This window comes from Eschscholzia californica, unplaced genomic scaffold, assembly GCF_041429995.1.
Source record: "Eschscholzia californica isolate CP2 unplaced genomic scaffold, dmEscCali1.0.p SCAF_2, whole genome shotgun sequence".
Lineage (NCBI taxonomy): Eukaryota > Viridiplantae > Streptophyta > Magnoliopsida > Ranunculales > Papaveraceae > Eschscholzia > Eschscholzia californica.
The window spans coordinates 56,172,069-56,185,703 of record NW_028238309.1 but is presented as its reverse complement, the minus strand read 5'-3'; the positions used below and the strand labels follow the sequence as shown (position 1 = coordinate 56,185,703).

The 13,635-nt window shown below is 34.5% G+C and overlaps 3 protein-coding genes across 4 annotated transcripts; 2 read left to right on the top strand and 1 right to left on the bottom strand.

Moving 5' to 3' along the window:
* The first annotated feature begins 2,353 nt into the window (after positions 1-2,353).
* On the top strand, positions 2,354-6,961 carry LOC147559289 (Ribosomal protein L9/RNase H1). The gene is made up of 6 exons (XM_086661172.1): positions 2,354-2,743; positions 3,389-3,553; positions 3,638-3,772; positions 4,680-4,787; positions 5,695-5,790; positions 6,517-6,961. Exons 2-6 carry the CDS (start codon positions 3,410-3,412, stop codon positions 6,679-6,681), a joined length of 648 nt encoding a protein of 215 aa, XP_086517298.1. The 5' UTR covers positions 2,354-2,743; positions 3,389-3,409; the 3' UTR covers positions 6,682-6,961.
* Positions 6,962-8,003: 1,042 nt separating this feature from the next.
* LOC147559287 (uncharacterized protein At5g19025-like) lies at positions 8,004-13,603 on the top strand. Of its 2 annotated transcripts, none has more exons than XM_086657798.1 (2): positions 8,004-8,613; positions 13,301-13,603. In XM_086657798.1, the coding sequence occupies exons 1-2, from the start codon at positions 8,012-8,014 to the stop codon at positions 13,332-13,334; spliced, it is 636 nt and encodes a 211-aa protein (XP_086513924.1). In that variant the 5' UTR covers positions 8,004-8,011; the 3' UTR covers positions 13,335-13,603. The 2 variants fall into 2 exon arrangements, with proteins under 2 accessions (XP_086513924.1, XP_086513925.1); XM_086657799.1 differs by lacking the exon at positions 13,301-13,603 and adding an exon at positions 9,696-9,913.
* LOC147559288 (F-box protein At3g07870-like) lies at positions 10,287-11,414 on the bottom strand. Its single transcript, XM_086664353.1, has one exon. It carries the CDS (start codon positions 11,412-11,414, stop codon positions 10,287-10,289), a length of 1,128 nt encoding a protein of 375 aa, XP_086520479.1.
* Positions 13,604-13,635: the final 32 nt, after the last annotated feature.

Genomic DNA, 13,635 nt, shown 5'->3' with positions numbered 1-13,635 from the left:
AAATACAACTTTGGTCGATGTTAACCATTGGTATTCTCTTTCTTTTATTTTGCAGACCATGAATAATGAATCATCAAGTTATGATTTGTGTGTTGAACTGATGATCATCTATTCATCTTACCTGTTTTAGTTGTTGAACTAGGTATCAATTTAAGGAACAGAAATCTCGCAGTGGGATAGAAGAGATTTCATCAATGGGAGATTTTAGGGTTTAGAGAAGTTAACAAGGATGACAAATCGGTTAAGTTTTATTAGAAAAATCAGAGTATTATAAATCAAACACTTGATAATCAAAAGAAAGTTTTGATCGTGCACAAGCTATAATGTTCTTAGCCAACTTGTCAAATAGCAGAGGATGTATCAAAATAGCAGAGATTGAGAGAATTACAGAGTTAAAACTCAATTCCATTCATCTAAGTTCCAGTACACAAGCTTTTCTTATTTATAGACTAACCAGTTGTTAATCTAGTGAGAGAAAATGGTTAGTTAGAAAAGTTTGTAATTAATAACACACTTTTCTCTAACTTTATTAACTGTCTAGCTACTTTATGCTATAGGCACTCTATTTCTCATATAACTGACTCCTATACATATCTCTCGATTATGTAATTACATTAACCAATCTAAAAGATTTATTTATGTCTTTAAGAAAGAAGATCAAAATCAGGGAACAATGTTGATCGATCATAAGGTGGTTTTTTCTAGGTTTTAACTCGATTTCGATCTTCCATATCTTGGTGGTGATCGTTTTCAAGAACTTTCAACTATTACAGGTGAGATATACTACTTCCTCTGTTTCTACTAGTAGTTCGCTAGGGTTTCTCTGTTTCTATTTTTTTTTCCATACTTTCCTTATAGACTCGGTGTGATCTGTTTCCTTGTTAAACTCAAACTCTGTTTCATTTTGAAGCGATTCTTCACATGAACACGAATATTTCCTTGAGAGATATGGGTGTTAGGTCTAAGATGAGAAGAAGTTGAGAGTTGTGTATCTACTAATGTGAATAGAATGGGTTAGTTGGTGTTTCTTCATGATCAACTTACCGTCTCTGGTGCTTTTCATAAGATGTTTTGACCATTAACACATCCCAGGTAGGTTTGAAGGACGGTAGTCCTCCTTTAGAGTGGACTCATCAATATCAAATTGGTTTTTTTTATGAGAATATCAAATTGGTTTTTTTTTATGAGAATATCAAATTGGTTGTTGATCTACTTATCAATAAATGTATAATTGACTAAAATTGACTATAATTGACCATTAACCATCACAAATGAAGCCTTTTTACCAACATCTATAATTGACTAAAATCAAGGATGCGAGAGTTATGTGAAGCAGGGGCAGATATCCCCCCGAATTGCACACCCGAAGTGCAAGCTCCACCAAGCAGATGGTAGAGATAAGCAGACACTACATTTCCCCACGAATATTCTTCGATGGCCGACAAGTTTATCAAATATTGGAGATAGCTAACGGACACCTTCGATCCGCTGTTATCACAAAAGAGAGTGCATCCTAATAGATGTAATATTCTTCGATGTCTGACAAATTTATCAAATTTGATTCTAACAATTCATTAACAAATGGATGAAACGATGATTACTATTCCGTACGTTCTTACTAGATATCTACAATAATAAACTTTCTGAAGAACTTTTTCAATTTGTAATCCATATACCCTATTCAGCTATAACAAAACATATATATCTAAAATTTTGAACCACCATATGTGTAGAACAATACCAGTATTTCCTTTTTTTCGTGTTGTTTGTGGTTTGCAGAGGAAAGAAATCAAGGGAAACTCTCTCAAACCTCCATGGACGAAATTTACATATTCAAAGAGCTGCAGCACGTACGCCCGTAGTCTCGCTATCTCAACAATCCATTTTTCTCACTAAATTAAATAAAAAATCAGTTTCTTTCTTGAAAAACTAACGGGCTAAACCAGAAATTGATCATAGCGGCTAGTCTAACAACTAAGAAGTATTTTAGTCGGACATTCGATTTCTTAAATCCACAAGAGCGTCCGAGCTATCCCAAGAAATTCTAAAATTAACCAAACGATTGGAAACCATAAGTTCAGAATAGTTAGTTGGTGTTTCTTCATGAAAAGTTGTTCACTTTTTGTTAGTTATATAACATACTATTTGTTTTGGACAACCCTAATCTGAATTAAAATTACACGAACTAACCTTGCAAGCCGTCACTTTGTGGACTACTTATTCCGATAAGGCCACAGGGGAGGCCTAACTTCAGACCTAAGGGCTCGAACAATTGGTTTGCACAATCGAAATTGGGTTCGGAAGATATAGTAAAATCGACAATTAAGTTTGACATGGCGGAGTAGGATCTCTCAAGGGAGAGCCAGTCTTTTAGACTTTATAAAACTCAAAAAAGAAGTGTCAAGGACCAAACGACTTTTACAATTGTCGGCAATAGTCATTTATCGGCGACCACTACTGGAGTGGATGAAAAATTGTCGTGGAGACGTGGAGTGAGAACAAAAAGAAAAAGTCGAAAAATTTCACGCGATCGCCTTTGTATAGACTTTGTAAGAAATATAGTAATTCTTAACACACCCTTCCCCGATTTTAAGCAACTTAAACCAGACTCGAGAGGGAGAGAGAGACAGAAACTCGAGGAATAGAAGATCTCCATTTTGCTGAAATTTTTTTAGGGGATCCAGGGCTTCGAGCTTAGGGTTTATCGTCTTCTCCATCTTCATAGAGAAAGTTCTTTATTAAGGTAAGCTATTCCAAACTAAACCCTAGAGTTTAATTCAATCACTGTTATTCATCTTTGTTTTTAGGGTTTAAGTTTTCAGTGTTTAACTCAGTCACTGTTAGGGTTTAAATTTTTAGCATTATCCATCTTCATTGTAATTCCATGAATTTTTGTTGGAGGAAGATGATAAACCCTAAGGAGAAAGCATTAAACCCTCCTTCATTTTGTTCTCTCTCTAGGGAAAATGCAGATGATGATGATAAACCCTAACAACAAAGCCCTAAAACCTCCTTTTTTCTCTTTGTTCTTCTCTCTCTGGCCAGCTCCTCTCGTTTTCTTCTCTCTGTGGAGCTTCAGCCTTCACGACTTTCTCAATCTCTTTCTTTACTTTAAGATGGGAAACAAAAAAAAAAGGACTGTTGAATAATGAAGGACCGAAGTTGAATAAACCACATTTTCTGGTTTCTCTGTCCATGGGAACCGCGGAAAGTGACTTCTTGGTCCGAGCTGGCCGGCCACGTTTCAGAGTCGGCCAGCAACTCGGGCCAATCAGCATTTCTCTTTCGAATATACGTCTGTCAAATTTCTATGAAGTTCTTTTTTTTCCTTTAAATTTGATGATATGTACTAGTTAAAGGTTTCAGCTTTTTCATTCTATAAACGCAGAATATATCGAGGAGGTAAACAATGAGTCACATTCAATGCGGGAGAAATGTTCTGAGGCAGCTTGTGAAGAACTCGACCCTCCACAGTTTTGGTTCTATTACCAATCAATCGATATTTGTTGGTCAAGGGCTTAGATATAGAAAGTTAGAAGTGATTTTAACAACGGTGAGTATGCGGATGATTAAATTTTGAAAGTTGCTTATCGTTTTTTTCCCCTTGATCATTTTGATGTTCTTGTTGACCATTCAGAGCATTGAGAAGCTTGGTAAGGCTGGTGAAACTGTGAAGGTAGCTCCTGGATATTTCAGGAACCACCTTATGCCAAAGTTGCTTGCTGTCCCAAATATTGAAAAGTATGCATACCTTATCAAAGAACAACGCCAGGTTCTTCTCTATACTTCTATTCGGTTTAGCTTCATGGGTTTCATTAGATTTCAAATATCCGAACAGAGTAATGTGGCCATGTTTTGTCAGAGTTCTTACTAACTCATAAACTCATACTTACATATCTACATATATGTATGCATGACACCTAATTTCATGGTTCATTATCGACTAGGCTCGGGCTACACCAATACCAGTTCGACAGATGAGTTACTTGTGTTGATGGGTTGGTCCCAACTACTTACATAGGGAGAAGAGTGTGTAATACTTCTATGAGATTTCACCTTGGTCCTCGTTTTGGTCAAATTTATTCTGAATGGTGATTGTATATGTTGAAGATCGAAGATAAATTATTTACAATGAAATGTGATAGAAACAACATCAATATCGAAACTTTTAATCAATTTTGAACTACCATTTTATTCTCATTAGTAATGGACTATCACAAGTTCAATTTGTACAATGAATTTGATAAGGTTGGTCCGTGGACTGTCTATATCGATTAATATTAATAATATATTATTGCTTAGCACATTAGGTTGCCTCTGTGTTTTCTTGGATAACCTCATAACTAATTATTCATCTTGTATGTTTGTTGGTGTCATTGCAAGTAGCCATATTTGATATTAGGATCTACTTGGTGGGTGGTACCATCAATTTCTTCTCTCATATTACTTCTTGCGGAGCCTCAGTCCTAGACGAGTGTAATGCAAATCAAGAGTGTTTAAATTTACATATTGAATATAAAATATCCAAATAGTGGATAATGCAAGTATGCGCCAACTTAGTAACAGTATCAATATATGTAATTCCCGTTGATTGATTGTAAGTTTGTTCTTGCTTTTGTTTTGTGCACTGTCGATTACTCGGATTTATATATATGAATTAACTTGTATATCTTCATCAGCTCCATCAACCTGAGGAAGTGGAGACAGTAAAAGTCGTTCCGCAGACGAAAGAAGATAAGATGAAAGAATATCAAACAGCAGCAAAACGCCTAGATAATGCTAACCTGGTTGGTTATTTATCTTCTATTCACTTTATTATTTATTACAACTAAAAGCAGAATTTTAATGAGAACATAACTATTAGTAATAGCTTGATTAGGCATACACCCTTGGTTTCTAGTTCATTTGGTGTAAGATATTCCACAATACCCTTGTTAATTTGATGTTCAATTGTGAACCTCACTTTGATGGGGTGGTTAGTGGTAACATGTGTGCCACTCCACTGGAGACACTGGACTTTGAATCTTATTGTTTTCAGAAAAAAGGTTCAATTAGATCAATTTTGATAAATTAGGTATGAAGTATGATTATCAGAGAATGATTCAACGATATAGTTGAAGAGTAATTTATATGGAACTAAGAACTATTATGTTGGAACTTGTGAATCGTTTACTGATTTCCTTGAAATAGTATGTATAAATCAGTAATCTAAACTTCTAAAGCACGAACAGATTCCTAAAGTTACCTGTCGGTTATTCGCAGTTCTTGTAAGGCCTCAGTAACTCCACAAATATCCGTCAACAAGAAGTTAATGCCGCACCCAATATAAATGAAAAATGTCTAGTGTCTATCGAGATATGTATTATATTTTAGAGGTACTCCCCTTATCAATGGGCTTCGGTTGTGACCTCATGAATGTGATAGGCTCCCAACCAGATGGTCTTCATCACAATACATTTTGGTGCTTGTAAAACTTCAGGCGATTAGATAGGAGTTTTTGTTTCTTTCAACTGTAGCAATTTACTCGGTAGAAAAGATACTTGTGTTTTACTTAAATAAATCATTGAGGATGTAAAAATCTATTCCTTAATCATCGATTTATCCTTGAATTATGAAGTTGGTACTTTTCTTAATGTTATTTATTTCTCTGAAAGTTTGTTATTTGAGTGGTACTGAGACTACTGACTTTTATAGGTTCTGAGAAGGCTTATCCGGGTTAAAAACAAGGACCCAAGTTCGTCAGTTATTCAATTACAATCCCCTATAACAAAAGAGGAGCTTGTTTCTGAGGTATGTCGTCTTGTCATGGTTCATTATTTCCTTCAAATACTGCAATTAAGTCTACAAGTTGTCCAAGATACTTAGACAAACATTAAGATGGCATGTTCACCAAAATGTTTTTTCTGCGACTGTCGTAGTTTTCTTTTGTTCTTATTATTTTTATTGAGTTATCATTTGAATTATTTTTAATACTTTTTGTATAAGCAACTGCTTTTCCAAGTAGATTTACGAAATCAACTCAAAAATAGTTCGATAGTTTGCTTAACGAGAAGATTGATCATCTGAAAAGCAAAATTGGAAGTACTTCATCCACATTAATTCTAGACTAGAATTTAGGTTGTGGCGTACCTTGTACCATATTTTATCTTTGATAGTGGAGTAGTGGACTGGTTGTGCATTCTACTATTCTAGATTTCATAATGTGAAACAAGTCCTTATGATGCATAGTTGAAAGAAATTTACCTTGGGTTGAATGAGGGCTGAAAGTTACTTTTCCATTACCAAGGGTGCTATTGTGCCCAGACTAAATGCCCGACTTGGCCTCGAGGCGTACGCCTTCCCCGTTTTTTAAAACCTTGCTGCACATCTCAAGGAGGTAGTAACCAAGCATAAGAGTTGTTGGGTTGGTTGGTCAGTCCCAGGTTGGGCATCTAGTTTCAGACATAATATACTATTCCATTACTTTTATCCTTTAACTTTTGGCAATTGAATTAACAGTATATACCATGATGTCAGGTGGGGAGGCAGCTGTGCGTGAGCCTTGCTCCAGAGAACTTGTACTTACCGGAGTCTCTCTCAGCTGTGGGAACGTACGAGGTACCACTGCTTCTGCCGAAGTCAATACCTTTGCCTGAGGGCAAACTTCGCTGGAGTCTCGATGTTAAGGTCCGGCCCAAGTAAAACGCCATGGGTGTTTGTTCCCTAGTTACAATGAGGGGTATCTGGAAAATAAAGGCTAGTTTATGGAAGTAACAGTAGTACAAGGAAACTAGAGAGATGTTATTGTTACTATTTACTGTGTCTTAGTGCAAGAAACCATTTTCTTGCGCAGGATTTTGTTGATTTTGTTTCAATTCTTGATCTTTTTTTTTTAAATTATTAATGGTAATATCTAGTTGAATTCTTAATATTCTTTTTTGAATCATTAAATCTTAAATCATTAATGGTGGATATTGTTTCATTCTTGATCTTTCTTTTTTAAATCATTAAAGTTTCAAAAATCATTATAGTTGCAACATTTATTTAAGAGATACAGACTTTTACGTTCAAATCTGGAGAAGATCTAAAATATGATACTCCGGGAAGAGAGGGATTTTCTCTATCTCCTTCTAATTCATTCTAGAGTGGGGTGAGAATATTTTTGTCGAACAACAAAGGTCCCCGGAATGTCTAAGTGAAGCAGACATAACTTTTTTTGACAAAAATATGCCTGGTTGCGAATTTCTGAATTTCTGAGTGAAAATTAACCGACAAAACCGATGATGAATGTGAAGAGTTAAAAGAGTACAATGGTAATGAAGACAAAATCACAAAAATATGCAGTATTATTCTCTACTATCTAGTTAGATTAGAAGTTTCAATTCTTGATATTCTTTTTTAAAACTATTAATGGTAATATCTAGTTGAATTTTTCATATTCTTTTTTGAATCATTAAATCTTAAATCATTAACGGTGGATTGTTTCATTCTTGATCTTTCTTTTTTGAATCATTAAAGTTTCAAAATCATTATAGTTGCAGCATTTATTTAAGAGATACAAACTTTTACGTTCAAATCTAGAGAAGATCTAAAATATGATACTCCGGGAAGAAAGGGATTTTCTCTATCTCCTTCTAATTCATTCTAGAGTGGAGTGAGAATACTTTCGTCGAACAACAACGGTCCCCGAAATGTCTAAGTGAAGCAGACCCATAACGTTTTTTTTGACAAAAATACGACTGGTTGCGAATTTCTGAGTGAAAATTAACCGACAAAACCCCTGATGAATGTAAAGAGTTAAAAGAGTACAATGGTAATGTAGACAAAATAACAAAAATATACAGTATTATTCTCTACTAGATGTTAGATTATAAGTTAAAAAAGGGGTCACTTTTGAACATATGAAAAACATAGGGGCTTAGAATTAACTCATCAGTTCCACAGTCCTTGTCCATGAACAAAAAACTCGTTCTCTCTCTCTCTTATAAAATTCCCCATCATCATCTTTCTTTCTCTTTGCTCCGATACATCAATGGGCACTCAAAACCCCAGAAGACATCCTTCCTCTTCAATAAACCCTAATTCTTCTTTCCTATGTGAACAATCTCCTTCTGCTATACTAGACATCTTAATCTTCATCTTACTTCTTTTCTCATTCACATTTCTTCTATCTTCTTACATTTCTTACATATTTCAATCTCTTTCTAAAATCTTACCACCTCCCCTCTTTTTCTATCATTTCAATTCCTTTTCTCAATCCTGGTCTACTTTCATTTTAGGGTTTTTCATAATTTTGATCTTTGTTCTTGTTTCAGTGATTGCTCTTACAATCTGTTTTTGTAGTTATAAATCAAGAAAATGTAAGAAACCTGGATGTAAAGGATTGAAAAATGCCATGAAATTTGATATACAGTTAGAAACTGAAGATTGTTTGAATTCTCCATCAAATGAGATTGATAATTTGCCTTTAGGAAGTGGAAAAGAAATTAATTCTGATATTGTGGAACTAAAATCTGAACTTAAGAAAATGGCTCCTCCTAATGGAAGGGTTGTTTTGATTTTTAGGGCTGATTGTGGGTGCCCAATTTCTAAATTGGTGGTACAGGGATCTAAAGATAGCAGGAGAAACAAAAAGTAAGTACCTTTAACTTCTATGATTGCCTTTGATTGAAAATACAGTTTGTTTAATTTTCCAGAATTGAATGAATTTGAAACCTAGATATGTATAATTAGGTTAACTAACAAATGTTTAGAACTTGTTAGTTTGTGATTAGTGTTCACTTGTTGGGTCTGAAACAAGTTTTTTTTAAGGTTATGTGTCCTTGTGGCTGGTAATCAAACAATGAATGAACTTTTGCTGATGTTTTTTTTCATAAAGATGCTATATTTTTGTTATTGATTGCCTCTTCTGTTTTTTGGTAGTTGGAGTACCTTTTGTTTAGGTAATTAGGTTGTTTGTTTCAATTGTTTGTGTCGAATCAGCTAGTTCGGTAGTTTGCTAAAATGATTCATTTTCGTTTTATCAAATGGTTGTATTGGTTGATAGCTTCTTCTATTGTGGGAAAGAATTAATGGGGGTGGTCCGTCTCTTGAATTTTACAAGTATTGAGGAGGAGGTTCAGTTTTGGTACAAGTCGATTGAGATTTTAGTTGTTCGTTAGGAGGGTTATTCTGACTTTTGAGTAGGTTATATGCATCAATAGGAATTGCTGGATGATGTCTTTTGAGCAGGAATTAGAGAATAATATAGTCCGTAAAGTGATATTAGGTTATAAGTAGCACAGACCACAGTTTCTTGATGTGAAGCCAAGATTTCAATGGTGTGATGTCGTTAATGGTAGTACTATTTTTGTTGTTCACTGTATCTATCGAAGATCTCCTTTAACATAACAATCATCTAAAATGATACGATCACACCCGTGAAAGCTCTGAGCGATCTTGGCGATTTGTTGTTGTTCCCAGAATCACGAATATGGTAAAGAGCCCTAGTTACTTCAAGTTTTTGAATATTCTCAATTCTCAAAATTAAGTTAATGCCCTAAGGCATCTACAATTGTTTTCTCAAAAAAGCATACGACTAGTACCACGCTATCAACATTGCTAAAACATTCTTTGTTGTACACTTTTAGTATATGGTTTCCCATGGTTTGGTTAATTTTGGAATTTCTTGGGATAAGTCAGATGCTCTTGTGTTCTTTTTTTTTTGTGATTTTCAGGGCTCTGGGCAAAGTCAAAGGATGAGTTCGATGATAATTTATGGTGGTTTCTTTATTATACAGGTTACAAGTTTGTCTTGTTTCCTAATCATCTTCTTTTTCTATATTTAGTCTTCTTTAGAACTAGAGAGTTCTTTGATCTTACTTCTAAAAGATTTTCGCAGTTGGTAAAATTTCATACTCTATTAGGTATATCTTCAATCCGTTATAACTATGAATTTTGTTCGTTCATTGAATTCCTGAAAGGAAAGGTAGAAAATAATACTAGTCAATATACGACAATGGCATTGTCTTTCAATCGTCTCCCATTTTCTTAATCTGATCTACTAGTGATCTTATTGAAACATGTATATTTTATCTTTTTCTTTTTTTGAATTGTTCAGCATGTGCCTCGAACCCTTGACCTCTAGGTGGAAGATTATACCTCAATTCTATCTTAGCTTTAGGTTGCCTAAAAACATAGTATATTTTTGTTTTGTTGTTGAAAGTAAAAACATTTTATATAATAAAAATCGAACACAAAAAAGTGAAGAAATACCAATCTAAACTATCAGAAAACAATCTAGTGGGTTGGCTTGAAAAACCCTAAACTCAATTTTTTCTTCTCTTCTTAGACCTAACTCCCATATCTTTCAAGGAAATATTAGTGTTCATATGAAGAATTGCTTCAAAATGGTCCAACATGTCATCATCCTGTTGAGACAGTATCTTCATGGTTTCAGTTTTTGGATCATAACTGCAAAGTTTATCGTCTGTGTGCCATAACACTAGTTCTTTCTTCTTTGTTATAAACAATGGCTCATAGAATTCCTTTGCAATGAAGTCAGGACAAACCATTCTGAATTCCTTACTCCAATTCCAAACCTTTTCCTTATTCTTCTTAAAGGACCATATCTCCACAAATTCTGGTTCTTCTTCTTCTTTTAGACGAGGTGTTTCATTTATGTAAATAAAGCACAAATCACCTCCCAACACTTTGAGAGAAGAAAACTTTCCCTTATCCCAGTTTGGGAAACAAGGTGGCGAGCCAAGCACCCGAAACTTCTCCGTTGCCAAACTAAATCCCACAATTTCGTTATCAGTCGTCTCAAAATTAATCGCATCGTTCGCGAAAGTACCACCTGTTTTCCACAAGTCGTAGTTGGTGGTTCCAATGTCCCTCCACCCACGACGATCACCGAGAGTGTATACCTGCACAAATCCCTTCGTATTTTTTGGGTCGGCGTAGTAAACTCTTAAGACTTTATACTCGTTTGTTGATTTTAAGTAACCAAATCCACCTGCTATAAAATAATGCCTATTTCTTATAAAAAGTCGTGGTAGGTTAACGTATTCTCCAGTAAACGGATTGCAGATATGAATAGGATCTAGGACACTGTGGTGTGGAATAGAAAAACATACTAAACCGTTGCATGAAGCAAGTATTGTCGTGTCAAATTCTCGCTTTTCAATAGGAGGATGATCTATTTTTACAGTGTGGTTGGGGTATAAATCACGATTTTTATTATCAAAAATAATTTCATCAAAATCCCCATAGTAAAGATCAACACTGTTCTTCCCGCCATCTGCATCATCCTTCTCAAACGAAAATAAGATACCAAATTTTTTGTGTCTAAGGATATCTCGCCAAGTTTTACATACAAATTTCGCTTGCATGATGGATTCCGGAGGAACACGAGAAACAATTTCTTCTACGAGATTTGGGTGAAGTTTCTCCATCTCACCTAAATTCTTTTTTTTTTGTGTGTGTTTTGGTTTGGTATCTAAGCTTTGTTCTTCAACTTTCTTTTATGAGAGCCGTGTGGGTTTCTACTTTTTTGTAGAGAGGTATGAGGCGGTTGGAAAGCAATTCAGTAAGAACAAAAGGGGGAAAAATAGAAACTACCAATTTTGAGTTGAGTACTTATTTTCTGTAGAGCCTCAAGAAGACCTCAATTTATTAAAATCATCAACTTAAAGGCATATAAAGAGTAATGTTTTATTTGTTGTAGTAATTTTTGTTGGGATATTTCATCATTATAAACAAGAATCAAATATATTATCAAGTCTAAACAATGAAATCCAGGAGTCATATTTGATGAACAGAGAGATGAAATTTAAATGATTTACTAACTTGAATCATTAGAAGCCATGATGATGATGAAGCAAAATCTTCCAAACCTAGAGAGATCTCTGTAGTAATTTTGTCTTAATGGGAAGAGAACAAAATTAGAGTTATGTCTCTCTGGTTTAGGGATTTGCCCATTTATGAATCGGAACTCCCAACCAGTTATTGGAAGTTACCCAAATTATTACTAAAGAGCCCATCATTCTTTAGTAATAATACTCAAGGGCTCTACACAATGCATATCTATAATATGCCCCCCCCCCCACAATATAACTGATATTAAATAGGTCCACATAATAATTAATTAGACCACTAAGGACCCTCAATCGAAATAGCCAACATATTATATATTATGAACCTCATATTAAGTCCACATAACCATTAGTATTGAAAAATACTAACAATTTTTTTAATAATGAGGAGTTATAATATAGTTTGTATGTCATTAGTAATTGGTAGAGGATTGACCGAGAAATTCATGGAAGAAATCGATGTGGCCAGAGATAAGGACAAACGATTGAAACTGACAAAATCGTGTTTTTTTTTTAAACCAAGCGAGACAAAATCGGGTTATGGATGTCAGAATTTTGGGCGAAACTGGAGTATTGATGCAAAATTACTTATCGCACACTTGTTGTTGCTAACGCCACAATCGACCCACTTTGGGGGGTCAAATTCCATTGTTTAGGCTTTGAAAATGGTTTGGTAAGTTTTCTTTGGAAATTTCCTATTTTCTCAAGATTCTATAATTTATTTATTTAGAATTTGTTAATTAGAATTTGATTAGGTTTAGGAGATCCTATTACTCCAGTTGTTGATTAATTTGATTAATTCATTCAGTTTACCAATAAAATATCCGTAGTCCGTTACACCTCGTGAGTTTTTTGATTTTGAAGTTTTGCACATACATCTAAAACTTTTATGAGTTTTCCGTTGCATCATATACTAATAAAAACTGATATTTGATCTAAAAAATTGGCACGACCCAATGATCGATGTGGTTGGATACCCCATATACTTTTATTTTACTTTTTTGTTGAGAGGATACCCCGTATACTTGTAGAATTCGACATATTGGCCATGAAAGCCACGGAAATAGACTTCAAATGTCTAGCAAGGTTGAGATTGACTACACCTCCTTAGTCGGTTCGGTTGATGGGCCGTCCGAGAATCTTCATCAAATTCATAAAAATTTATATGGTGGTTCAGAACTTTAGATATCTATACTTCGTTGTAGCTGAGCCTGAGTAGGATATACGGATTATAGATTGTAAAAGTTCTTTCACAAAGTTTATTATTGGACATGTTGTGTGGAGAAGGTGACTGTGAAATGTGTGAATGAATTCGAATATTTACGATTTGTTTTATGGGATATGAGCCCTAGATGGAGGTTGATAGCATGATGTCTAGAGGAAAGTTTGTTATTTAGTGTTTCTAGTGATTTTTTATCTAGACGATGATTACTAAGTGTGTTTTTTTTTTTTTTTGTGATTTTCAGGGCTCTGGGCAAAGTCAAAGGAGGAGTTCGATGATAATTTATGGTGGTTTTTTTATTATACAGGTTACAAGTTTGTCTTGTTTCCTAATCATCTTCTTTTTCTATATTTAGTCTTCTTTAGAACTAGAGAGTTCTTTGATCTTACTTCTACAAGATTTTCGCAGTTGGTAAAATTTCATACTCTATTAGGTATATCTTCAATCCGTTATAACTATGAATTTTGTTCGTTCATTGAATTCCTGAAAGGAAAGGTAGAAAATAATACTAGTCAATATACGACAATGGCATTGTCTTTCAATCGTCTCCCATTTTCTTAATCTGATCTACTAGTGATC

Bases quoted from the DNA above. Each gene is read 5' to 3' on its own strand.
- LOC147559288 (XM_086664353.1), bottom strand. From the start codon at position 11,414: ATGGAGAAACTTCACCCAAATCTCGTAGAAGAAATTGTTTCTCGTGTT.
- LOC147559287 (XM_086657798.1), top strand. From the start codon at position 8,012: ATGGGCACTCAAAACCCCAGAAGACATCCTTCCTCTTCAATAAACCCT. The intron at 8,614-13,300 runs GTAAGTACCTTT...TGTGATTTTCAG, and splicing joins GATAGCAGGAGAAACAAAAA to GGCTCTGGGCAAAGTCAAAG.
- LOC147559289 (XM_086661172.1), top strand. From the start codon at position 3,410: ATGAGTCACATTCAATGCGGGAGAAATGTTCTGAGGCAGCTTGTGAAG. The intron at 3,554-3,637 runs GTGAGTATGCGG...TTGACCATTCAG, and splicing joins TAGAAGTGATTTTAACAACG to AGCATTGAGAAGCTTGGTAA. The intron at 4,788-5,694 runs GTTGGTTATTTA...TGACTTTTATAG, and splicing joins GCCTAGATAATGCTAACCTG to GTTCTGAGAAGGCTTATCCG.